The 27792-nt window shown below is 37.8% G+C and overlaps 1 protein-coding gene across 1 annotated transcript in view; it reads right to left on the minus strand.

Moving 5' to 3' along the window:
- The window catches only part of rttn (rotatin), a 96323-nt gene that overhangs the window by 61248 nt on the left and 7283 nt on the right, over positions 1 to 27792 (minus strand). The window contains 20 exon segments of the mRNA XM_036558371.1: positions 580 to 645; positions 1133 to 1229; positions 3589 to 3706; positions 5048 to 5136; positions 6298 to 6397; positions 8181 to 8361; positions 9732 to 9871; positions 10339 to 10455; positions 10708 to 10833; positions 12456 to 12473; positions 12475 to 12583; positions 12912 to 13024; positions 13918 to 14130; positions 16054 to 16224; positions 20669 to 20784; positions 20886 to 21070; positions 22129 to 22294; positions 23790 to 23937; positions 24294 to 24408; positions 27648 to 27738. Coding sequence (XP_036414264.1) covers positions 580 to 645; positions 1133 to 1229; positions 3589 to 3706; positions 5048 to 5136; positions 6298 to 6397; positions 8181 to 8361; positions 9732 to 9871; positions 10339 to 10455; positions 10708 to 10833; positions 12456 to 12473; positions 12475 to 12583; positions 12912 to 13024; positions 13918 to 14130; positions 16054 to 16224; positions 20669 to 20784; positions 20886 to 21070; positions 22129 to 22294; positions 23790 to 23937; positions 24294 to 24408; positions 27648 to 27738 — 2479 coding nt within the window.

Here is a 27792-nt window from a genome sequence, read left to right on the forward strand (position 1 = left end):
AGATAGATAGAGAGAGAGAGAGAGAGAAAGATACATAGATAGACAGATTGATAGATGGACAGATAGATAGATGCATATATAGACAGATGGACAGGAAGATAGATAAACAGATATATTCACAGACATACAAACAGACATACACACATACATACATACATACATACATACATACAGATAGACAGATAGATAGATAGACAGACAGACAGACAGACAGACAGACAGGCGGACAAATGGAGAGATAGAAGAATAGATGGGTAAAAAAGAGACACACACACAGATAGATAGATAGATAGATAGATAGATAGAGAGAAAGATATATAGATAGACAGATAGATAGATGGACAGATAGATCGATACATATTTAGACAGATGGACAGGAAGATAGATAAACAGATAAATTCCCAGACATACAAATAGACATACACACATACATACATACATACAGATAGGTAGAGAAGCATATAGCACAGAATAAACTACAAATAGATAAGTGGTATGCCTGTGATAGTGTGGTTTGATTGTTTCTCTGCACTACACATCGTCTTATTGCAGATTTATTGCGCTAACAGGTTGATTTACCTTCGTATAATGGAGACGGGCAGGGAGAAAGGAGAGAAAGCTGTGTCTGTGTCAGCTTTTCCAGTCCTGATAAAAGAAGTGACAAATATAATGTGAACTCCACCAAGACAGTTTTTTCCAACTGCCAACACATTTTCTCTCAAAATTATACCTTATTTTCAAAGACACCAAATCACTCTCAGACATGTCATCTCCTTCACCCATGCCAGGCATGTTGATGAAATAACAGTTATGTGAACAGATCCTTCAAATACAACCACTAAGGATCCTGTACTATAGTATAGCCTTGTATCAGACCAGTACTATACGAATTGAACACTTTTCCAAGAATCACTTTTCCCAGAATCATTTTTTTTTTAAGAGTGCAGGCGAAAATACTTTTAAATGAAAGTAGACAGTCTGTCTTAGTTGTTGCTGTGCAGCTTCTAATCTTCAGCACTGAACAAAACATCAAAAACAATGTTGCTGTCCAATTACTTCTGTAGCTCAGTGGATGTTACAGGACAGTCTGACTTTCTTTAAAGCATCAGGAGATGAGTGAGGCTGCACTTACCAAACATCCACTCTGGCGATTTCATCAAACAGCAGAAAACACATCAAGACTGCAGCTTCAGTCACATCACCCTGATTCGCCTTTATCAGCAATGAAGCTTAAAGAAGAACAATTAAAACAGATCACTGTTGATTATATGCAGATAAATCACTGTTCTTAAACTAAGCACAAATACATACTCAAGTGCACCACATAGTGAATCCTCACTGAGAGAAATTGCAACATAATTACATAAAACCACATCAATAGACACCCTGTAAGATGTCTGAAGGACCCAAAACAAACTGAGCTTAAAAACATTAGTATGAAATTCTGAGAAAAAGAAATATAGAAAACGAATAGTGCCAAATAGAAAAAATGTCAACAAGCTTCTGTGCACATTTTCTGGGTAAACATCTGGCTGCACTTAGAAGCGAGGTCTTCTTCTAGCAGTCATCATGACTTTTCCTGTGGTGTATATGTAATTGTAGATGTGCATGTCAGTTTGAAGAGTCATCATCTATAATGCATATTTTGACCAAAAGTGTGGACTGCAGGCCAAAATGTGACCCATGATGACATTTGATTTGGCCCACCAAAAAGTTACCGTAACCCCAACCCCTTATCCAAAGAGAGAACAAACGTTTTCATATTATACACAGAAAAATTCACATGAAATCTGAGCTACATGCAACTGTACAGACTTAATTAGCATTAAGAACAATTTGAAACCATAAAAACATTCAATATTAATATTTTAACTATTTGCGACTACATATAAAAAGGAAACTGTGGCAGGAAATTTAATGCCCTGTGCTTCTTCTTTAGCATATTTATTGACGAGGCTGAAAAGCTATAGTAGAGTAAACTGATTCATACAGATGCAGAGGGTCAGATGTATATACGAAAGTAGCTGCAAGGAAAACTGTTCATTGATGTGACAGCAAAATACACACACACACACACACACACATACACACACACACAATATGCCTGAATTTAAAGCCCATGTATCCTCATTTTCATGACCTTCTCAACAATTATCTTTAGTTTTTGTAATGGTTTTACTAGGAACTGTCAGAGAAAGACTGCTGTTGATCTTTTCTGTTGAGAGATTTATGAAATTACTTTTTTCTGCCGTTTACGGTTTCATTTGAGTTGGGTGGGACTAAACATGGTACAGGTGATGTCAGTTATGCCAAAGTTTATTACATTGTTGTTTGTAGCGTAGCTAGATGCTGCTTCCTACTTGCGTTGCAGGATCCTACTAACAGTACATACTTAACTGACGAGAACTGTTGGAATAAAATAATTGGTTAGCTTAGTATAAGTAGTTAGCATTCTCCCTCAGGACCAAGGCTCACAGTGTTTCCCACAATTGTACTTTATAGGCATGGCACACAATAAGGCACACAAGAAATTTCACTGCCTGCTCGAGGCTCTGTCTAGTTGTTGTATCTGCTGCCATTCTGAAAAGAAGCCTCTCAACACCATGTCTTTTGAGACCCTAATGCAAATTAACATCTAGTTTTAAAGGATGGAAGAAGACTGACACAAAAAACAGCAACAGCAAACTTGCTCAAACTTTATTAAAAAGAACAGAACATGGAATCAGCCACATGTGTAATATCTACACCCATGTTTTATACATCCGTCTCTCAAACGCATATGCTTGAGGATGAGAAAGGCATTTTGCTTTTTAGCAGTACATAACACCCAGGTAGAGTGCATCGTAATTGTGGCTGAAACTGGTGCAAAATATTTACTACATTGGGCCCACAGTTTTCCCAATATTAGAATACTTAATCGCATATAAACGTGTTGAACAAATGATAGTCAAAAACAAATGATAGTAAAAAGTGCTACTTTTGACACCCCCTAATATAGGTTCAGACTACTTTATAGTGGGGGTATCAAAGGTAACACTTCAATAATATGTTAAATTATTAACACCGCTGATTTTTAAATGCTGCTAAGGCATTTTTTTAGTTTGACTCTGACCCAGACAGCAGTGCAGGCTGAAGCCCAGCTGCAGTGTGCTGTATGTCACCCTGAGAGAAACTGCAATTGGAGCCCTCCTGTTCAAATACAGCTTTTAAATGTCTTTCAAAGTGATACTTTAGCACCTTCAGCAACTTTTGCACAGGCTCCTTTTTATGTTTTACTTTTTTCCACCAGTTTGTTAAATACAGCAAATAAACAGTAATTGTGCATTAAAATATGCACAAGTGTGTTCTCTATAAGGATGTGTAAACTCATTTTCACTTGGAAAATCGCCCAAACTTTTGCATATGACCGCATAACAAAATGCACTGCTTTTTAATGGAAAGAAAAACCTTTTAGGCTCAAATTTGAGCACATAAGACAAAAACCATTTATTGCAATTAACCACAAAAAATAATGTTATTACCTGTGATTCATTATCTTAATTTTACATGTAAATCCAGTGTTTCTCTGATTGGTGCTGGCTTTGTTACCTTGGAGTAAAGTGATGAGGAATTCAGGCCGTTGGGCCAGACTGTGTCTCAGAGAGGGATCCGCATACACCAGCTTCCTCAGCATGCCAACACTGGGCTCCAACAGGCAGTCCATATTCTACAAGGTGATTACAAAACATACTCCAGTCAGAACACAGGGCAGGGCTATGGAGAGCCAAACCCAGAGACAATAATGCTCATTAAAGGGGGATTCAAAAGGGTTCAATATAGAGAAACTCATCAACACAGATTTCTTTACAGTGGTGGTTATAGGAGCCAGTGGTCATAATGCCTACAACACAAACAGCTTGGTCATGTGACGTTCTGCATAAACTTCTCTGTCATGAATGAATTAAAAAAACAATAATTTTATCTCAAAACTATGTCTCAGACATCAGGTGGTGTATTTATAATCATTTCATATAATAACTTTGTGTGAGGGAGATTTCAGAGGTGGATATCTGTTTCCTATCACCACCAATGTCATCAATTCTGACTTGGTAAGTTTCTCTAGAATCAAGCATTTCACACCAAACCACTTTGAATGACTCTGTTTACATTACAACCATTTAATTATGCAGAATTTTGATAAATTTATGGAATTTCTCTTTTAAGGATCGGTATGCTGCAATTTACTACAGTGTCCAATCACATAACATACTACTGGCAGGTTGAAGGAATGTTACATACATACAAGTAGTATAAAACAGTATTAGAAGAACAGCACTTCCAGATGAGCTGCCAGATTTCATATAAAATCTTTTATTTAGTAAACCTCAAAACTATGCCCTCCTAGACATCGCTGCTGAAAGATAGGAAATGCTTTATAGTCACAGATCAATGAATTAGATTATAATACTCTGTAACTGAATAAACTGTGGCTAAAAATATTCAGTATTTTGAATAGATGGCAAATAAAAACAACACGTTTACTCAAATTTAGGGCTGAGGTGTGGAATCCGTTTCATTTTATAACCTCTTGCAGCTGCCAATCAGAGATCACTTTATGAGATTATTCAAAGTGATGTTCATTTACAACTCACTTAACCAGAAAGCCATTTGAAGCAAAACATAAAAACCCTTCAGCATAAGCACAGCAGTGACTAACACCCATAACAAAATTATAATAGTCGCTAACCAGGCATAGCAAATGGAGGCAACTTATCAGGTTCTTCTCTACAGGTAATTTCCACACATTACGGAGCATAATTCTCCATAATTAGGCTCATTAGAAGGCCGAAATACTCCACAACGCTGTCGGCTTTTGGCTTTCGGCCTGGGGAGACACTTATCATACAACAGAACCGCATTAACACTGACTCACTCTAGACTGACACCATTAGCTCAAGCTGCGTGAAGTTCAGAGGCTCGCGGCCTCCGTGTTTATCTAACTGCTCAGAGCGAACGTGATTCCACATGTATGAAGAAGCTTAAACAGTGGGGAAGATTGGAGCTTTACCGCTGCAAGGCTGCTCACACTTTCCGTGATGAAAGAAATGAGTCTGCCTGGCAATCCTTGCGTCTTCAGTACAGCATGCATCGCTGTATCTAAAAATGGGGGGAAAAAAATGTAAGTTAGACTTAAAATAAGGTTTAAAGTAAGATTTGAGGAAAACATAAAATAAGTTGCTTTTATTATTATTTCTACTACTACTATTACTACTACTACTAATAATGATAATAATTACTACCGGCATCACCAACATTTGTTTGTATTGGAGATGTTCTCTAATATCTTCACTTCAGGTTGCGCACCACATATGATAAATAAAACACTCTGATGATGATGATTATTATTATTACCATCATTATTAATTAAGGATGCATCGATGAAATTTCTGCCACTGAAAATTTTCAGCTGAAAATGTTTGATAGTGGCACTTTTCGTTTTTGGCAGAAAGACAAAAAAAAACATTTTTGGCCAAAAAATGAAGGTCTACAATGAAGTCGAAAAGTCTGAAAATCTAACACTTCACAACTAAGCTGAAATCAGTAAGGAAATTGAGAAATTAAAACACTGTTTTGTTGCGCTGGTAAGCACAGATGCATTCAAACAGGCTGATCATCGGAAAAATAGCGAAACTCAAATATGCTCTGCTGCAGCTCCATGTTCTAGTTCTGCATTCACATGATAAAAAAATTTGGTCTTGAATAATTGAAGGTAATAAACACATTTTGATTAAGCCCGTTCGTATCCACTCATATAGCAAAACAAAATGCACTGCTTTTAAAATGGGAAAAAATCTTTCTTCAGGGTCAGTTTTGAGCATATAAGGCAAATGCGATTACTCATGATTAACAGCACAAACTCTTGCAATTAACTGAGATGGTTTGAATCGTTTGAAAACTCTATTTCCCATATATCTTTACTCACAAATGTGTCACATGCCAGGTTTAAATTTAATACTACTACTATTACATCACTACTACTATTATTTTATTACTAATAGCAATCTCAGTTTCTACTTCAGAGCGCACACCACATACGATAAATATAACACTATTATCACTCTTCTTATTATTATTATTAACATCTATAGGTTTTGGACGCTGATGCTCTCCAAGATCTTCACTTCTGAACGCACATCACACATGATAAATAAAACACTTCCACTTCGCACCATCCCAACATTATCCACTATTCATGCCTTCACAGCTCTAGCCCGTCTCTGAGTGACAGGATGATGAAGATGGCGTCTGGTTCCTCACCCTGCAAAACAACCACCAGCTGTTCCGCTGCAGATCTCCGGAGAACCATGTCCACCGTCTCTGAGGTGAGGATACTGTAAAGCTTATTCACAGATTCCACCTGGACAAAGACAGCAGAGTTAAAAAAACAACATTAAACTTTGTAGATCAGCAATCAGCAATTGGCTTATTTGTTCTGTTAAATTGTTATATGTATATAGCATTTTTTACAACAGATATTAATGGATACCTATTGAGCATCTAAGAGGGAAACAGTGACAGAAAGAATTCAGTCGGAATTAATACTCAAAAATAAAGCTTGACTTCTCTGGGCTCGAGCTGGAAGAGGAAACATGTATTGTGGTTTGACGAACCAACCTTTCATGATGTTCACAGAATTAATGGGTATTGTGTTCTCTGGGCAAAAGAAGTAAAGATTGTTACCAGCCTAAAGTTTGAAATCCAATGTCTGTGACACATTTTGGAGCAACATATGTTGCCTTTTAGGCGCAGTCTTCTTCAGAGACATCCATGCTTATTTCAACATGACATCAAGAAACATTCTGCATGTGTTTTAACAGCATGGCAGCCTAATCAGAGTGTGCAGGCGTCAGACTGGCCCGTCTGCAGTTCAGAACTGTCTCCCACTGAAAATGTGTGCCCTGTTAGTCAAAATACAGCTATATAGGCCCTTATGTTCACACAGCTGGAGACTTTTATAACAGAGGAATGGTAAAAATTCCACTTTCAGAACTGGATCTGCTTGTGTCTTCAGTCCCCAAATGATTATAAGGTGTTGCTAAAAGAAAAGAACACAGTGGTAAACAAGATCCTGTGCCAGCTTTTTTCAAGTGTTGCAGGCATCAAATGTGGAATGAGTGTGCACTGTAATCCCACATTTTGTTTTAACTCAAATAAATTACATCTGTTATAAATAAAACTAAATATATCCCACATATTACCCAACTATTTTAAGGGAACGTTTTTGATGACTTTGTATCCTCAAATGGCATTTTTTGATTTGAATCAACTTACTGCAATTTAGTTTAGTCTGTTGCCATGGCAGCTTTGAAACTGCCACATTAAAAAATGAAACTGCACTGATGTTGGTTTTAATGATTTCTGTCTCATTAAAGTTACTCAACAACTGTGCATAACTGATATCACTTAATCAGAAAAAGTTTCTTTATTACCTGAGAAATGTATAATTAAATTGGGATTTTATGTTTGACTGACTCAAAAAGTAAAAATAATTTGACTTGTTTACGTTAATCTAATCTAGTCTAATCTTTTTTTTGTTATTCTAACATGCAGGGTTTAGTACCTTAAGTATACTGAACTTAAACTTGCTGGTTTGTTCACCAATGCTTATTTTTTTTAGGGCAGCTGTAAGCCCTAAACTTATTTATGCTTACAGTGTGTATACAAAAAATGTTAAGATAAAACATAAAATATTGTGTTTTCTACCATTTTCTAACTGTTTAAACAACCAGATCCATAACTACTCTGAAATTTTAGCTGATGATTAATACAAACATTTATTGCCACATAAATAATAAACTAAATAAACAAACATTACTCACCACTGCCCTTTAAAGGTGTTACAGTAACAGACAGTTCAATGTTTTGTTGTTTTCGTAAGATCCACAATGTGTCCCAATAATTATTTACATGTATTTGCTTCAACTCCACTAACCAAAAAACAATTCACATTCTGTTTGTTGCAACTGTAGAAATTTGGAATATTGATGATGTTTTTAAATTAAGGAATTAAGTTTAACTGTGACAGCTCTAAAAGCCTAATACTTAAACATAAAAGAAGTGTCATTTTCTACTATATGTGTATATTTCACCCAAACAGAAGTCTATTAACACACCAATAGAAGACAGTGACTTTAATGTACCTTAAGATAAGACCTGCTGGAGTCATCTAGTTTGATGTCCACACTTTTGTTAGTAACGTAGAGAGATGGTAATGATGAGAGTGCAGTTTTGTCCAGGACAGGCCTGGAGCTCTTGGGGCCCTTGGGGCCCTCTGGACTCGTCAGGTGAGGCAAAAGATGCTCAACTGCTGTATTTCTCACTCTGAAAAAGAGAGAGAAACTATGACATGAGAGCTATTAAATATAACTATAAATGTCATATTTCAACCCCTTAAACTCTAAGGGTCTGTATGAGAGTCAACTACTTAATAGACCGAAAGGCAAGTTTGACTTGGTCGAAGCACGTCACGCAAAAGTTGAATACATTTGAACTTTGTATGACCCTGCGTATCTGAACATTCCACCAGGTATAATTCTTTCCATTCAACTCATGTAAACGTTAGCAACGTGAGCACTACAAGCAACAAGACATAGCATAATATCTCTACATTAAAGTAAACTACTCACCAAGCTCCAGTGGTGCGGCGTCTATTTCTCAAGGTTTTTAAGCAAACCTCTGCGACAACAATTTTCAGGATGGTACATATGCCAGTGAATAAATATTTATCTTTGAGTTGAGCATTTAAAATCACAAATGTTAGTAAATCTGTCCGACTGTACAGCTGCCATTGGCTCTCCAGATCAATTTTACTCTCTTTTTTGATGTAACACATGACTAGTGGAGCTTTTCAGCTGAAGTTGAACATTTTTAAACTCTATCGAGTAGAAACTCAGGTAAGGCCGCTTGGTTGAATTACCGGTGCATACAGGAACACAGCATTTATTCCGGGCAGTAGTCTCAGCCATTGTTTAGAACACAACCGAAAGCTGTTCACCACTATTTACACTTCCACATTAACAAACACGTAAGTGTGAGAATGGCTGGTATGCTCTGGGTATTTTTCATCTTATTATCTTATTATCTGTTACCTAGCTATGACCATCAACTATCTACTACTAATGCTATCAAATTGTTGTGATGTTCAAAAAAATGCTGGCTAAAAGTGGTTTTTAATGTTCTAATTAGATAGTCGCTGAAAAACATCAAGTTTTGAGGAAACAACAACGTTTTCAGATTTACTCCTATCAATATTACATATAAAACTCAGAAGATATGTGCAGGTTCACTGGTGATTTTGGATACTAAATAAAATAGCATAGTGTTGTAGACATTGCAATCCCTGGTTCCTATCACTACCACTGTAAACACATCTCTCTGAATTACTGTGTTTACATCTCAACCGTGCAGAATTTTTGAAACTGGTGGAATTCCCCTTTCGAATAACTGTGTTTTCCATGCATTTATTGAATAATAAGCCTTAGGCTGTAATGAGCCTGGGGTTAACATTGTAATTATGTGGTCAATTGCTGAAATACATCAAGTCATAAGGAAACAATATCCAAAAGCAGAAAAGCCTGAAAGGGGTAAAAGGCCTGTGCAAATCAATAGAGTCACAGCCACAAGTCACGAGTATTCAAACTTTTCCCGAGCTGCTGCGTGGAATGCTAAATCGGCCCGCTGTAGGAACTCACGTGTGTTGCTTGTTGAAGAGCAGCCTGAGTGCGGCGCGCAGTCGGGCCGCTGGAGAACAGACACCATCTCCCTGATCGTCTGACACTCTGCTTATCAGCAGGATACAGTTACCCAGGGCGTCTGCCGAGCCTGCATAACTCTAACAAACACATAAACACATATGAGGCATGAGCACAGCCCGGGCCAGACAATAGACTGGCAGAGGGGGAACCCAGCTGAGCACAACAATGAATAAATATGCAATGCAGAGATTAGAGAGCACTTCACTTGTGCTTCATTGACAGGACCATCCAATTACTGAGTGTCCTCAACAGAAATGAATCAAACGCAGTGGCGACCTTGGCAGGACTATGAATATTCAGTGACTTCTAACCAGCTCTTTTTTTTTCCCAAACGGATGAGGCACACCAAAAAAAATGAAACATCGCTTTTGTAGTCGGAGAGTACAAAAGAACCTTGTTTAAAATAGAATGCAACTTGGAAATTAAAATTTAGCCTCCAGCATATTGCCAACATGTTAAAACTAAGCTGGAATTTCTTTCCCTCATAGACTGCCACGTTACTGCAGCTGTGTGGGTGCGTACAAGGGAGTGTGAGGGACGGTACCTGCAGCACGGGGATGACCGGGTAAAGTGCCTCATTAAATCTAGCCCAACTTGAAGCTGTCATCATCAATCGTCCCTTTAGCAGATAGAGAAGAACATCCTTGGCAGCCAAATTCACCTTTGGATCACACATAAACAAAGTTGATGGCTCTATGATATTGCACTTACAAGCTGTCTCATCCAAACAACTACACAAAGCGCTGTGCCGAAATGGCACTTTCCAATGTCAAACACTACGTTCAGCATGACCTTACTCAACATCAGAAGAGAGAACACGGCTTTATTATTCATTATAAAGCAACACATCAGTATATCAAAACATCCGTCTTTGTGTCAGTGTGGTGAGGAAACAGCAGGCTGAATTATTCACCTCTTTTGCTTGGTCTTGAAGGCCGAACGTGCTGATTTCATAAAGGACACGAGAGTGGAGCAAAAAATGCACTCCGGCGCAGACGGATGAAGCTGGCTTGGCCACGTTCTGAACCCCTAAGCATTCCTGTAAGGGCAAGAGCATTAAAAACTTTTCCTCTGCCTTTCAAATTAACACCATGGAGCCATTATAAGCCACAAATCTTGCCGAATAGCAGCTGCTAAACTGCAGAATTACTGCACTTTTATATGTGTGTGCATTTGCAACACCAAATCAGTGATTACAAATTTGGTAAAGCAGTACAGGAACTATTACAATGACATAATAATTTTGAAATGTTCATTAATGAGCACTAAACATAAAAAGTAATGAACTGAAAACACACTTAGAGATGAATAGTTTACACTTCATGTGTGTTCATGAATAAAATAAAATTTATTCAGGGAATAAACAGCCTATAATACTAAGCACATGGTAAACCTACTCAAGAGAAATCTAAATTACATTCATTATTGTTCAAAGTATTTATAGTCATAAAGCCTTCACGACAATCTTTACTTGTTCATGAAGTATCCCTGTAGCCTTCATGAACTGTACAGTAACATCACAGTAAAATTATTGCTCCTATTCTGTGTGACTACATGGAGCACTTTTGTTTATTGCTGTTCTGCTTTAACAGTGTTTTAGAGAAGGTATAGTGAAGCTACTGTACTCATTTTACTTTTCTGAAGGTATTCTATGATGTCTTTATAAGTGCAATTATGTTCTCTGTAGAAAGTTATGTACATTATTATGTACATTTTTTTAACTTATTGTTAGCAGAGATTACGTCAGCACTCTACCCGGCTGAATCATAATTTTACAGATTATATTGAAAAGCAACTAAATAAATGTATTTTGTACTATTAAGAGTGATGACTTTACATATTACATATTGCATATTAAGGACTGCACAATATATCATTTGTTAATCGTCATGGCGTACTGGGATTTGATAAACTGCTGTCGTAAGCTGTAATATGTATTATGCAAACAAGCCCTCTGACCAATTACAGTGTTGTTTACTGTGTGCTGTGAGCATCCTTAAAAAAGTTAAATTATTCTGGTCAAAACAATGTAGAATGCATGTGTTTAACCAAGTCACATTTAGGCCTGTCACAATTATTACATAATCACCTGATTGCAATTATTTCCTACAACTGTCATAGTGTTAATTGGGCACACTTTCATCCGTAAATAAATAAAGTACTTAATAAGGGAAAAAAGTTCTATGCTGACACACTTTTAGAGGGTGGAAGTGAGTAACTCTGTTTATTTGATGTTCATTAATAAAGCCTTTAGAGGGCATCTGTGAGTGATGTTTCTTCATGTGATATTTGTTAATACTGCCTTTAGAGTGAGTAACATTTGTTTATTTGAGATTTAGCTGTTTCCATGATTAGATGGGAGATACAACATGTCGATGGCCAGGAAGCTAATCTGGCCACTTTAAGTTTGTACTTTATTAACTGCATACAATGAACACAATTAAGACAAATTGTTTTAATTATTTATAACACAATTTATAATCAGCTAAAATTTCATGATTGCCTCTAAAGGAGTGAAAAGGAGTGATCAAGAAATTTTGCCATATGTGGCGATATAACAGCAATAGCAGTATTTCACTGATATTGCACAGCCCTATTCCATATATGCTATGGAAATTGATGGATATTTCTAAATTTGCCTTGATTTAGCACACAGCATACCTTCACTACATCCAGAATCGCATGAGTATGTCTCCATCTTCACTGGAAGCAGAGAATGTGACAAAAGTTTTAGAAGGATCTTCTGACTTTCCATCTGAAGCAGCGGGCTGGCCTGAGCAGACTTCCACCTGCAACCAGAAAGTGTTTTTCAGTTTTATACTGTCAATGTCATTTACATGCTTTGCTTGTTTTTCTGTTTTATTTTACACAAGAAGAAACTCTTTTACATTGTGTGAACATTACATGAAGAATATGCCAATAGAAATGTTTCAAAATTACTTGGAATAACATCTTATTATATTAACACACATTGGATTTATGTGTTTGTTTCTTCTCCTGTAAAATTACCATTTTAAAACAAGGTTTTATTATGACAGCAACAGTATACACAAAAAGCATTTTCATACTACCTTAGATAAGCACAGACACTGAAAAAAAACAATAAAAGCAGCTTACAGGTATGAGCAAATCCGAACGCACTCCTTTACAATCGGTAGGTGCTGATGATATGGAAGGCCGTCTATGGCTTGGTTGGCAAGCTCCAGCAGCTCCAGCCAATTCTTGTCTCCCTGATGGGTAAACAAAAAAAAAAAAGAAGTCATGCCTTTAAAACGTGCAATGCTTTATTTTCTTCTCTGAATTCGTTAGATTCAAAATCTGGGTATTTTAAACAATAAAACTAGCATTTAATTCTCATCCCTTTTACTCACAGAGTTGCTAGTTTATCTTCACTCACTGGTCATTTTATTAGAATCACCTAACAAGGTTCAAGGCAGGTGCACCTAATAAACTGGCAACTCAGTGTATGACCTTGAGCTTAGACACTGGTTATAGTAAACTAAGGGCACATCCACACATATCAGGATAACATAAAAACAACATTCGTGTTCACTCAAAACAAAGGTTTTTGAAAACCTCTTCAGGGTGGAGAATTTTTGAAAGCTCTGTTTTCAGTGTTTTCGTATGGAAGGGCAAAACGTCTTTTTTTGAAAACACTAACATCACGCTGCTAACTTGTGTTTTGGTATATAAAATACGAATGACAACTGGGTTGTTTCTGGTGCTCAGCAATGTTTGTGTGATCTAGGTATTGCTGTTCATAATTGAACTTGGCTTTACTTTTGCATTAAACTGTAATGCTGTTTAAAAGCACTGCACTTATTTCTTGCAAATGGGGAGTCACCTCAGTTGCAAATATTAAAAATACCTCAATGACTCTAAAGATATGTCTTGATGATCATTAATTAAAGACAGATTTGAAAAAAAGTCTAATTCCATAATGCAAACAGAGTAAAAGGCTAAAAACTCCTCTGCCTCATCAGAACTGTGTGGATGTTTCAGAGACAGCAGCGTAGCCATTGAAATGTAAACAATTCTATGGCAAGCAGAAGGCATATGTACAGAAAATGTACATATATTGGAGTAAATATTGGGATATGTGTGGGATATGTCTGAACGATACCTCAGCCTGCGCCTCCTTGATGAAAGAGCAGGTAGCTTCCATCGTGTGAGCGGCCCGGCTTACTCTGCTGTACAGAGTGTAGCTGTCGGAGCTGGACTGCTCCAGGTACGCCACGGCTGACTCGTGAATGCTTGGAAACGCAAGACTGAAGGGGGTGTCCAGGCAAAGGTGGAAAATAGCAGTTACGGTACTTTCTGGAAGGTTTTCATTTGCCTATACGGAGAGATTATAAACATGCTTTAACCTGCAGAACTAACGGACATACAGAGGAACTTATCTATGCTCTGACCACAAATGCATGAAAAAAACCCCAAAACATTTCAAGACAAACTAGAATGCACTTTGTTTACAGTCACAAAATATTGAGTTCCCATAAAAAGCTACACTACAGAGCTGGCCTGTTATTAGTCTAAGCTACCCAGGTTGGAAAAAGCTGCGACCCGGTCACAATGCCTATCAAATAAAAAATAATTATCATCAGCAATGAACCATGCACTCTAAATTTAGGTATTGTGACAAAAACTGAGTTATGTGCTACAAAGTTTACTGTTTCGTAAAGCTTTTCCAACCTAGCAACAGTTGCCCAACCTAAAACAGACCACATTTGGGAGCATGGATTCACCAATTCCTAAGAAGACTGAATCATTTAAAGGGGAATTCCACACATTTTTCCAATATTCTACATTATTAAACGTGAACATGTACACTAAACGTGAACATGTACACAGTCATTCAGAGCAGTTTGGTGTGAAATGCTCCGTTCTACAGAAACTTAGTCCACACATATCTGGATAACATAAAAACAACATTTGTGTTCAGAGGTTTTTGAAAACCTCTTTAGGGTATATTTTTGAAAGCTCTGTTTTCAGTGTTTTCGTATGGACGGTCAAAACGTAGCTTTTTGAAAAAACCGATATCACACTGCTAACTTGTGTTTTCATATATCATATATGACAGACAACTGGGTTGTTTCTGATGCTCAGCAATTTTCGGGTGATCTGGGTATTGCGAATGTTAATAATTGAACTTGGCTTTAAATTTTTTATTAAACTGTAATGCAGTTTAAAAGTACTGCACTTATTTCTTGCAAATGGGGAGATACAGAGCTATTACATGAAATGGTTATGAACACACCAACAAATGCAAAAGACATTATTCTATGATAGCCTAACACATATTGTTGAAATCCATTCATCGCAGAGAGGTTGTGATGCAAAATGCTCCAGGAAGAAAACTTACCACTTTCTCACCACTATTTTACCATCATCAACATTGTATATACATTATATGTAAAAACACACATGTCGGTTCACTGGTGGCTTTGGATAGTAAATAAAATGGCTATATTTGTGTTGTAGACATCACCACCCCTGGTTCCTATCACTACCACCAAGTCTCTTCAATGAGCTATTTCTCATCCAACCACTCTGAATGACTTTGTCTACATCTCAGCAACTGAAATTTTGCAGAAATTCTGAAAAATCTGTGGAATTCACTTTTAATTTTCTATAGAGCTGCACTGACCTTAAACCCTTTAACTATTAACCCTTTCTTGTCCAAGAATTAAATTTAGTATGATAAGGCCACAGACCTTTTGTTATGCTTACTTATAGATCAGACGACAGTGCATCCTTTTTTATTTATTTATTTTTTTTTACAAATAAGTTTCATATCTTTATGGAAGATCTCACGAGAGTGGAATTTTAAAATGACACTGAGTGATACTTTTCATTTTCTTAAGAATGTTTCATTTTGTTTGTTTTGACTTAACATAATCTTAGTGATGCTCTGATTGGTCTAAAGCGATTACATTTTATATACTTACACCTTGGATTAACATCTAACAGTTTGCAAATAAACAGTTTTACTGATTTCATGCACTTTTATTCACAATCAAATCTGAATTTCCCATGTTTTTTTAAAAATCATACGTGATACGAGCAAATTGCTAGCTTTAGTATGCGCTCAAGAATATGGTCCAAAATTTTACACTTCAGACATGGACATAAATGGGTTAAATCACTTCTGATCAATTTAATGTCCCCATTTGTTTCAACAATATATGTGAAGGACATGGCCATATGTCCATTCTGGTTTATTAATGGTCATGATTGGCAGGACCATATGCCCACTCACCTTCTCCACAGGTAAGAGGGTTTGCAGAAGGCGGATGGTGAAAACAGCAGCGCCCATGTAAGCCAGACGATGGTGAATCAGAGATGATTCAGGCTGTTCGGAGGATGCCATACTGCTGTGGTGGCACATAATATCTCCCAGGATCTCCATACATGCTTGAAGCTTCTCTCTCTGCAACAGCAAAGAGAAAAAAAAAACAGATTCAGCTACTGTATAACATAGCACAATAGAGCACAATAGCGAGAATCTACCAGCAGGGGGCAGCAAGTGCCTAACACTTTCCAAAAGGAGTTTCAGTGGATGACAACACTTCATTTATATTCAAGTGTGCATTAAATATAAATAAAGAAGAGGGTCATGCCTTACAAAAACACAGTTCCATTCAGCAGGGCATGCTCCCTTTACTAGGTACCTTTATTGTACCATGAGCTTTAAAGTGCAGCGCATTGAGCAAAAATGAAGGAGCAAGGAAGAAGTCTGTTGTTCTGTGCTGCTGCATGTTTACACACATAACAGAAGAATAACAGTGTTTAAAGATGTTTAAGATGCCGGGCATTTAAAGGAAATGTTCTCACAATTTTCACAATATTATAAAACAACAATAACAAATAAGCATTAGCAATAAAAAAAAAATGGTGCAAAATCCACCCCTAGCACTCGTAATAGGCCTGCATCCAGTTACAGCGCATGGAAAGGCTCAAAAAATGGCATCACATTCTCAAATTCTTATGTGGATTATGAACATCATCACAATTATTAGAATAAACTTGTGCTGGGCAATACTGGTAACATTCAACATCAGAACATTTTCCAAATATATAACTGTATCACAATATGAGATGTTATTTAAATATTTAAATCAGTATTAAGTTGATAAGTATTATTAAATTTAACAAGCATTATCGCGAAAATCTCAATTTTTCTCCCTTTCAAAACATACCACTCATAGTCCATATATGGAAACTAAGCTACAAAAATAGTGTGTTGTGCTGTCACAAAAAACAACTTAGTTACACATACGTATATTACATTTGCAGCCAATCAGAGCAAAACTCAATTACAAATATGGATCATTATACCATACTGGTTCAAAGAGTTCACAAAACATTTCAGACTTTTAACTGACTTGGACTTTAGATTAAAACCCCGTGAGTGAGTGACCCTTTACCTAATTATGTTTAGTTGTATTAAAATAAATGATTAGTAAAGTGACTTTACGGCAGTGACAATTTTAGCTCATTTTGAGCAGAACTCAAAAACGCTAGCCAATGTATGATAAGCAAACACAGCTAGGAACAGTTGTATGCATATAAAATCATATTTTCCATGACAGCAAAAAAAAAGTTTACTTAATTGCAGAAAATTTGTTTTGGTACTGACAATTCTTTAATGTTACAGACATTGGGACACATTTACCTAAAAACAATGGGATCTAACAGCTCAACATCAGGCAATGAGGGAGAGAGAGGCAGTCTCACTCCTGCTCTAAAATGCAGCAGTGTGGCTAAAATACGGCTCTGCCTATACACTAAAACTCTTTGTCCGTTATGTCCAAACACAATTTGAAAGAAGGACTCGTCAGACCACAGCACGTTTCCACTTGCATTGGTCCATTTTGGATGTGCTTTAGCCCAGAGAAGTCGGCGGTGTTTCTAGATGTTGCTGATACATGGCTTCTGCTTTGCATAGTAGTCTTAACTTACATTTGTAAATGCAGCAACGAACACTGTTTCCTGAGCCCATGTGGTTATATTCATCACAGAAGCGTGTTGGTTTCTAATGCAGCATCGTCTGAGAGATCAAAGGTCACGAGCATTTAATTGCGGTTTTCAGTCTTGCCCTTTGGCACACAGATTTCTTCAGATTCCCTGATTGCATTTTTGGCAAAGCCGCAAACCTTGATCCATTCTCACTTATAAAGGACTCAGCCTTCCTGGATGTTCCTTGTATACCCAAGTATGATTGCATCACTTATTTAAGAAGTTTTTTGAGACAACATTCCTAAATTTTTAAAATTTCCCCTATCCCAATTTTTGGAGAATGTGCTGCAAGCCTCAGTTTCATTATAAGCATATATTTCCAAAAAACAATGAAGTTGAAGATGAGACATTAAACATCTTTTCTTTATATTGTTTTCATTTAAATAAAGTGAATTTACCAATTACTGCTTTCTATTTTTTCCTGTTTCATATTTTATCTACTATCCTAAATTTTTTTGCAATTGGGTTTGTATGTCTTTTAAAACACACACGGCAGAAACACGTTGTGTGGCAAACCAGTCCTCAAAGAATTTTTTTCCCCAAATTTCCCATTATTTTACCATCATTAACATTACATATACAAATTCAGAAACATGTAAGTTTACTGGTGGTTCTAACATAAAATGGCTATATTTGTGTTGTAGACATTGGTTCCTATCATCACTGTAAAGAAAGTCTCTACAACGAACCATTTCATACCAAACCACTTTGAATCTCAACGGCTGAATTCTCTTTTAAGTTTGAGTGTAAGTTAATCAATTAAAACTATGCAATAACGATTAAAAACTGGAGATACAAGGTTTTATTCTGATAGCAACAATAAGTTAATTTAGAAGTGTATGTTTTACAATAAAACAAAAGCATTTTCATAAATCAAAGGAAATTGGAATACATGTATATTCTAAAATTACCTCCAAAAATATTTATCTTGTGATAATAATAACTGCTGAATGGCTGTTTCTGCATGATTCTTTACACGCACTTCATATAGCTACTTAAAATTGGCCTTACTGAAAACAACCAATGACCACAACACTGCATCTCTGTCTATGAGAGATTTGAGAACGTAAACATGAAATAAACATGAAGGAAAGAATCAGATCATTCTTGACTTATTATAATACGAACACAATCTTTCAAAACCTTTGCTGTTCATAATCTTTACAGCAGCACTGCAGTCAGAAAGCCAAACAGAAAAACATATTTTTACAAAATCAAGAGGGAACCTGCACTGATGACTTAATCTCCTATAATGACCATCTGTCTTCCTGTGTGCACACTTACTGGACAAGAGAGCGAGCATGAGGCCAGAACAGCAGGTGTGCACATGGCCATGAGCCTCGCAGCAGTCTAACACAGGACAATATATTGTCTATGCCAGTATACTTGTATTGGTGTCTAACAACAAACTGATTGTTTTAGCGATTTTGATAGATAACAAAACCTAGGTAGAATGATGTAAGGAAAATGTCTAATTGTGATTTTCTGACTAATATTGTGACTGTGATTTAAATTACAATTGTTTTTTAAAAAAATGAAAATCCAGGTCTGTTATTTTGGCCAAGAAGACCAGAATATCTCTAGCTTGAAGCTTGAACACTGAACATAGTGCGCCAGACTGCCAGTTAGTTGTGATCATGTTGTCACATACACAGCATAGGGGCGTTGGCTGCTTCTGATTGGTGGTTCACAAGGTTAACTTCCCCCACTTAAAAATAAGACAACAGTGGTAAAAACTGAAACTTTTACGATCTGAAAATTACACCCTCTTAAATAAAAAAAACTTAGTTAACTGTAAGAAATTTTGAGTTCTGTCAATAGTTTCTTTTTTAAACTGCAAAAAGAAACTGCTGAGAGAACTCAAAATTTCAAGGCAACATCATGCACTAAGATTTTTGATTTTTCTCAACAGGTTGATCTGATCAACCAACTTAGATCTGCTTCTTCATGCAACATCAGGCTACAATAAAACATAACATCTTTTAAAAGGGGAAACAACCTACGTTACATTTACACACATGGTAACTGGACAAACTCAGTGGACAAAAACACTATGTAGCAAAGCCTGTGATTGGCTGGTACAAAAGAAACGTGCCATGAAACAAAAATCTACGACTCTCTGAGCAGGTATGAAGGTATTGACACCTTTATGATTGAACACTGAGACACTGCAAGACACTCAGATTGTTTTAAAATAATGGAGAGAAATCTCAGAATTAGAAGTTCAATGGAACTTAGCGTCACCTGCCCTTTTGGAGCATACGCAGCAGGCAAAATGAAACTGCAGAAAGTATGCAAGCTTGTAAGTTCTCGAAGGTACTTCACACCTTCAGCTAACCCCAAGAGACTGGCTTTTCCTTCCACTGTTTTCCCCCACCCATAACTCTAACTCATTACAACCTGACATCTACTCCTTTGACAATAAACAGGATTAACTTGCCTCAGGCTGCAACTCACTACACAAGAGGTGAGGGAATCAGCATATTTTGCACTGTTTGTACATCACGTTTTCTGCATTCATTTGATATTTTCAACCAGTATACCGGATGACCTGGTATATCACCCACTACTAGACATATTTGAAAAATTGTGCAATATTGATTTTTTTTTTTATCAATACCACCCAGTTATTACTGCTAACATTGGTGTTATCAAATACTGTTATTTACTTTAATATAAAAATATGTTATCAATACTGCTAAGTCATTAATGCTAACTGAAAAGTCATCAAATACTGTGATACTGTGATATATTTAAAAAACAGTGCAATATTAATTTTTATCAATATCACGCAGCACTACAGCAGTTGAAGGAGGACTCTGAGAGAGACTGTAGTGAGAACTTTGAGAACTTGCCAGCTCGGTCGCTGTGAGGCTGAACTCGTCCCAAAGCTCCGGGGCCACGCTGTCCCCCAGCAGTGCCAACACTTCCACCAGCAGCTCCAAAACCTGCTGCAAAACCTTCAGCTTCCCTGAGAGGTACATAAGGAGACACAAGAGAGGCTTATGAGCAGCAGAAGAGGGAAGGAAAACATCTGGAGCTCAAACTGAAGCTGCATTTGAGGACTCTCACCTGTCCTGAGAAGTGGAAGTGTGTGCTCTAGAGTCGCCACACCAAATCCGGCCAGGTTCCACTGCTGCACCTGAAGCTCCAGCGAGTCCTCACCATCCGGCTCCAGGGGTAGCTCTAGGCCGGGCTGTGGCAGGGGGGACTGTGGGGCTGGCCCGGGGGGAGCCCCTCTCTGAGAGCTAGCGCTGCTGCACACAAAAGAGAATTCAAAGAGTCAAAGAGAATTCTTAATCACCCGAGACAGGGATGTTGTTAAAAGAAAATTCAAAGCTGTAATGAATTCCTTTTTTACGCAAGGACTTCCTGTCCCTTTTTGTCTTCAAAAAATAAACAAAAGCAGGCTAATTTTAGACTTTTTCTTCTGCCTGCACAGCAGGAATCATCAAATGTAGGGATGCACTGAAATATGGGCCACCACAAATCTGGAACTGAAAACAGACTGTCATTTTTGGCCTATGATTTTGGAGGCACAAATTTTAACACAGTAAAAATGTCACACAGAAAAATGAATAAATAAAACATTTAAAATAATAGTGTATTATTTTTTTTAAATAGCATATTTCATTTTATTTTTTCAGCCAAACAACAGTCAGCCAAACAAATAAATAATTTTTCAGTTAATCAGCAGTCAGCAAAATAAATAAATAATTTTTTTAGAAATTACATAATTTTTTTTTTCAGCCAATCAGCAGTCTAGATTGTGGAACAAGCATGCTTACTGGCCCACTGATACTGATAAGATCGACTACTTAAGTACTGAAACTTTGTACTGAATGACAGAGAATTTTTTAATGACACAGATTCTTTTCCTTAGGTCCACTTACAACTTGTGGGTTTATGTACCAAAAACAGACAACATTTTTATCGGACCACTTTTCAAACTTTCTTTATCCCTTGTTTTTGTTACTGTGCCTTTAAGTCTGATATGTTAATGAGCTCTGTTCTGATGGGCTGCCCTGTATTGAGGCTCTTTCATAAAACAGTCTGAGCTGAAGCACTCCTACTGAAATAACGTCAGCCTCAATGGGCTGGGCTACACTGCTGTAGACTGGGTACGTTGATATATGCAAATGTCATGGTTTTCACGACATCAACGAAACAATCAATTTACAATAAGCTGCTGTTGCAGCTTAGTATTACCTCTACGGATTGCATGGACTGGAGAGTGAGCAGAGGACGGAAAATTGGGTTTTAAGTGATATGGGCCCTTTAATTTTGTGCATTGTTAAAGAGCAAGATTAAAAACCTTGTGGATGCGGCATCACCATCCTGGCCATCCCCCCGGACCCGCTGACCAGGCCGTCCCACCACTGACGGCCGTGGGGAGCAGTCCTCTGGAGTTGTGACCCCGGACCTTTGGGTCCCTCTCGCCTCCTGAGCGTACGATATGGAGGAGTTCTGAGAGACAGGATCTACAAAGAGAGACGAAATACGATGAAATGTATTCTCACTCAGTAATACACAACACTGCTAAGCAAAATGTGATTTGGACATCTTAAACAACATTTCTGCTAAAGCATGAGCAGTCGATAAACAGATGTCAGTAGTACTATTAATTGCGAGTTTAGCCTTTAGCCTCTACTCTTTTAGAAATGCTTCACACTAGATGTTGGAACATTGCTGTGAGGATCTGATTGCATTCAGATACAAGAATGAGGTCAGGTACTAATGCTGATTAGTTCTGGATCACAAACGCCACTCCAATTCCTCTCAAAGGTATTGGATAAAGCACCATTACTCCATAGAACACAGTTCCACTGTGCCACAGCCAGATGCTGGGGAGCTTTATACCCACAGTGACCTTAGGCTCACATGCAGCTGGTGCAGAGAAGAGCTGGGTATCAAAACTAATGACTTTTAATGGTGCCAACATAATTACTTCAACACTATTGAGCACTGAAAAATTCAGCGTTGTCAAAATTTCAGTACCTAAATAGTCATTGGCCATTTATACTGCTGCGCAAAGGTCAGAGACCCCTCTTCATTTATATCATTTCCTGTCAAAACAACCATTAAGTTGGTTGCACTTTCTGCCAATTCAAGTGATCTCAACACATTCAGTGATGTCGAGGTCTGGACTCTGGGGTGATCAGTCCATTGTTCTGAGGACACCAACAGCTTCTTGGTTTGATTTCTCTATTTCCTTTTCTCAGCAAGGGGTTCTTGACAGATACACATCCTTTCAGACTCACAGCGCTGAGCTGTCTTCTCACAGGGAAAGGATGGGGTCAGAAACACCTGTGGATTTTTAGATCTGAAGCAAGAGTGGATTTCTGCAGATCTTCTGGATTTTTATCTCCCTCTCAAAGATGAAAGCTTTATGTACTGTTTATCTGATGGTGGTCTATCAGTCTATTTTTTGAACTCCGGTTTTGGAAACTCTGGTTATTTCACTTACTTAATGGCTGTTTTGACTGGAAATTAAATAAATGAAGGTGGTCTTCATTTATTTAACTTTGGCTCAGTACTGTACAATACCTGTCGTAAGTCTGCTATTAATGTCAGTGCTTCTTGATTTCTGTGCAGTGCTCCTACAATTACAATTGTAATCTGTTGCAATTTTAATTAAACATTTTTTGCATCTAAATGAAGGCACTGAAAACAAACTTCAGGAATAGGTTTCAAAGTCAAGGTTACAGTACTGAAAGATTCTGAATGACAACAACCCTTCTCCAACACTTCTCATTTTATTGGTCAGTACATCTATTCTACCTTTTCTAGCTGAATTCACTCATTAGATAGGCTGTCTGGATACTTTTGGACGTATAGTGGACACATGAAGCTGAGGCTAAGAAATGTGCACTACCAAGTCAGGGCAGAGTTACAGAGTTGTGGAGAGCTGAGATGTTTGCTGTGCAGTGAGTGTGCTCTCGGTGGGCCGCGGGGGGTTTGTGTGTTGGGGGGTACCGTGCTTGGCTGAGCAGAAGCTGGGATCTCTGTGGAAACACAGTCGGCTCCTCAGGTTCCTGCAGAGCTGCTGCAGGCAGGCCAGCGCCCGGAGCACCAGTGAGCTGGAGTCACTTTCACTGTTCACATTCAGCAGCAGCAGAAGATTCTGGACGAAAACAGGGAAATAAGCAAAAGCAGAAGCAGAGGATGAGCAACATGCTGGGCACCACATAGGGCCAGTTTAATAATCCAGCACAGATGGATATCCAGACCGTCCAAAAGAGTAATATGGCCAATTTCATTTTGAGGGAAACAATAGATGCGAATTAGATTAGGTACTAAATAAAAGGCCACCTAATATCGAAGTGAATGTAATTTGTACTAACTCTTAAATTCACTACCCCCAGGTGGTCAAGACGCTATGCTAATGGGACAAGCTCATTCAATAGAGCTCAGAGGATTGATCTCATAGAGACCGTCAGTGGTTGTTTAATAGGTATAGAAGTGAAATTCACATCTTACTTGCACTATGCTCGGTCGCTGGAGGAATATTTCTGCCGGAAAGTCCTGCATGATCACATCTCGCAGAAGCTCGCAGGTAGTCCGCACTAAATCATGACTGTCACTTCTTAAGGAACTACACATTAAGGCAGGGAACATAGAAGAGGTTATAACCATAAATACTGTAATCCTCAAACTCTAAAACAGGGATGGGCGATACTATTGATTTTGTGTTTAATCCAATACCAAGTAACACAAATGCTAGGATTCTGATTAAAAAAAAAATCCAATTGAGTTGTGTCCAGCTAAGGCCGTTCTTAGTTTGAACGAATGCCTAAATGCAGTTACACTAACTCATCTAATATTTACTGATTACTGAGAAACATTTCAACAAGAAGCCACATGAGGAGGAGGCTCACACTTCAGTTCACCGTTATTTTCCAGCCAGAGCACATACAAATTGGCTGGTGGTCTGAAGAATACAGCAAAAAGATTCAGAAATGGATCTAAATTATCTACACCACTAACAAAGATGACATATGAAAGCAGGCAGTTACACGATAGTAAATAATTACACAGGAAAAAAATATATCATCACACTCGAAGAACACATAAAGACTTAAATTAAGCCTGTACATAAAAATGTCAGTGTTGTATTTGCATTTGTACATAACTGACATATACATTCCTGTAAATGAATAACTGTGTATTTGTAGTGCTATTATTGTTTTTTTTAAACTTTGTTATTTTGTTGTTTTACAATAATAATGTTTTAGGAAACTACAGTTGTTAAAAAAATAATAATTACTACTAGAATGGTAGAACTGCAAGTATTGAAAGTTTTTTTAATATTGCAATTTGGCAAAAATTCAGTTCTCTCAACTACTATACATACCCATATACACATGCTCACTGAGCAATTTATTAGGAACACTATACTAATACTGTGTAGGGCCTCCCATTCGCTCTCAAAACAGCCTCAGTTCTTTATGGCATGGATTCCACAAGATGTATAAATTCCTTCGTGATTCTGGCCCATGTTGAAATGATTGCATCATGCAATTCCTGCATATTTTTTAGGTGCACTTTCATGCTACAAATCACCCATCCTACCACATTCCAAAGGTGTTCTATTGGATTCAGATCCAGTGACTGGGATGGCCACGGAAGAACACTGAACTGTGAGTTTGAAATGACTTTTGATTTGTGACATGGTGCTGCAAGTAGCCATTAGAAGATGGATAAACTTTGGCCATGAAGAGATGGACATGGTCAACAACAATATTCAAATAGGCTGTGGAATTCAAGCAATGATTGATTGGCATTAATGGGTCCAAAGTGTGCTACGCCATTACATCACCTCCACAAGTCTAGACTACTGACACAAAGAAGGATGAGCCTATGCGGGCTGGTGCCAAATTTTGGCCCTACAACTGGTGTGCCTCAGCAGAAATCGAAATTCATCAAACCAGGCTATGTTTTTCATGTCTTCTACTGTCCAGTTTTGGTGAGCCTGTGCCCACTGCAGCCTCAGCTTTCCATTCTTAGCTGACAAAAGAAGAACCAGACATGGTCTTCTGCTGTTGTAGCCCATCTGCCTCAAGGTCCAACGTGTTGTGCATTCTGAGATTTTCTGCTCACCACAATTGTACAGAGCAGTTATCTGAGTTACTGTAGCCTTTCTGACAGTTCAGACCAGTCTGGCCATTCTCTGTTGACTTCTCTCATCAACAAGGTTTCCATGTGTAGAACTGCCGCTCACTGGATGTTTTTTTTTTTTGCACCATTCTGAGTAGACTCTAGAGATGGTTGTGCATGTAAATCCTAGGAGATCAGCAGTTAGATATATTAAAACCAGCCAATCTGGCACTAATAATCATGCCATTTTCCCCATTCTGATGATTGATGTGAACATTACCTGATTGAGTGGCTGTACACACGTGCTTGGTGAGCGCAACATGCGCACACCCACACACACACACACACTCCTAGAAATTCTTAAAAGTGAAATCTAAGTGAAGTATATTCTCATTCATATTTTATGTTTGAAAGCTCATCTTTAGCGATTAGGAACACTTAAATGGTCAGCCACCACTTCCTGATTTACTGGGGAATATATAGGAGATGAAACACAGGCCAAATTCCCTCAGTCATCCATATGAGAAAAGACCAGAGAAAACAGCAATTATGTGCAACAAAAGATCACTGAGCTGCAGAAATCAATAAAATAGCAGTTAGCAGTTGAAAATGCCCATTTCCACTATGGGGGCAAATATTAAGAAACTTCAAGCAACTGGACATGCTAAGAATCTGCCACAAAGAGGACGTATGTCTGTACTGACACCATGCACAATGAGGAGAATCTCCAAGGAACACAGATTTGCAGACATTAGGTAGTTCCTGGGGTCACAACGTCTCCCAAACCACAATCAAACACCACCTACATAACCATAAGTTGTTTGGAGGTTGCCAGAAGAAAGCCTCTACTGTCAAGGACCAACAAGCTCAAGCTCCTACAGTTTGTCACACATTACTGGAACTTTCACTGGGACCATGTTCGATGGTCAGATGAGACCAAAACAGAGGTTTCTGGCAACAAAAATGAGGTGAAGTTGGCAGTGGACATAAAGACAGCAATGCATAAAACCACCTCATGCCCACTGTGAAATATGGTGGTGGATCTGTGATGTTGTCGGGTAGTTTTTCTTCCAAAGGCCCTGGTCAATTTATTTGGTAGAAGGTATCACAGACTCCATCAAGTACCAGCAGAAATAAAATCAAAACCTGACTGCCTCAGCCAGGAAGCTTAAACTGCACCATAGTTTGGATCTTCCAGCAGGACAATGATTCAAAGCACACCTCAAAATTAACACAAAAATTATACACTGACCATAGTATTAAGGTTTTGCCAGGGCCACTACAGTCCCCTGACCTAAACCCCACAGAACACAGTCCGAACCTTGGAATCTGAAGGATCTGGAGAGGTTCTGTATGGAGGAATGGTCTCAGATACTTTGCCATGTGTTCTCCAGTCTCATTAAGCTTTATAGAAGGAGACTCAGAGCTGTTATCTTTGCAAAGGGAGGCTGCACAAAGTATTAAATAAAGAGGTGCCAATAACTGTGGTACATTCAGATTTTAGAAAAATATTTATTTCCTGATAAGATTTAGTTTTTTGTTTAATGATCGTACTTCAAAAAAAGGTTCGATTTATGTTAATATTTTAAGTGAAAGAGCAAAATGATCAGCTATATATATAACTAACTTCAACTGACTTCAGTATTGATCTGCCCATCCCTTCTTTACAATCAGTGTGAAAAGATTAATGATAAAACAGTAACAGCAAGAAATCTGATTTGCTAAGAGGAAATTTACCTTTCATTTGATGATAATATATGCTTATCGGTTGTAGTCAAGGCCAGCCATGGAAAAACGGAAAACTTCAGGCATCTCACAGAAGCATTCACTACAAGGCAGTAGAATAAAGAAAACATTACATACAGTCCCTGGACGCTTTATC

The sequence above is a fragment of the Colossoma macropomum genome, unplaced genomic scaffold (assembly GCF_904425465.1).
Source record: "Colossoma macropomum unplaced genomic scaffold, Colossoma_macropomum, whole genome shotgun sequence".
Lineage (NCBI taxonomy): Eukaryota > Metazoa > Chordata > Actinopteri > Characiformes > Serrasalmidae > Colossoma > Colossoma macropomum.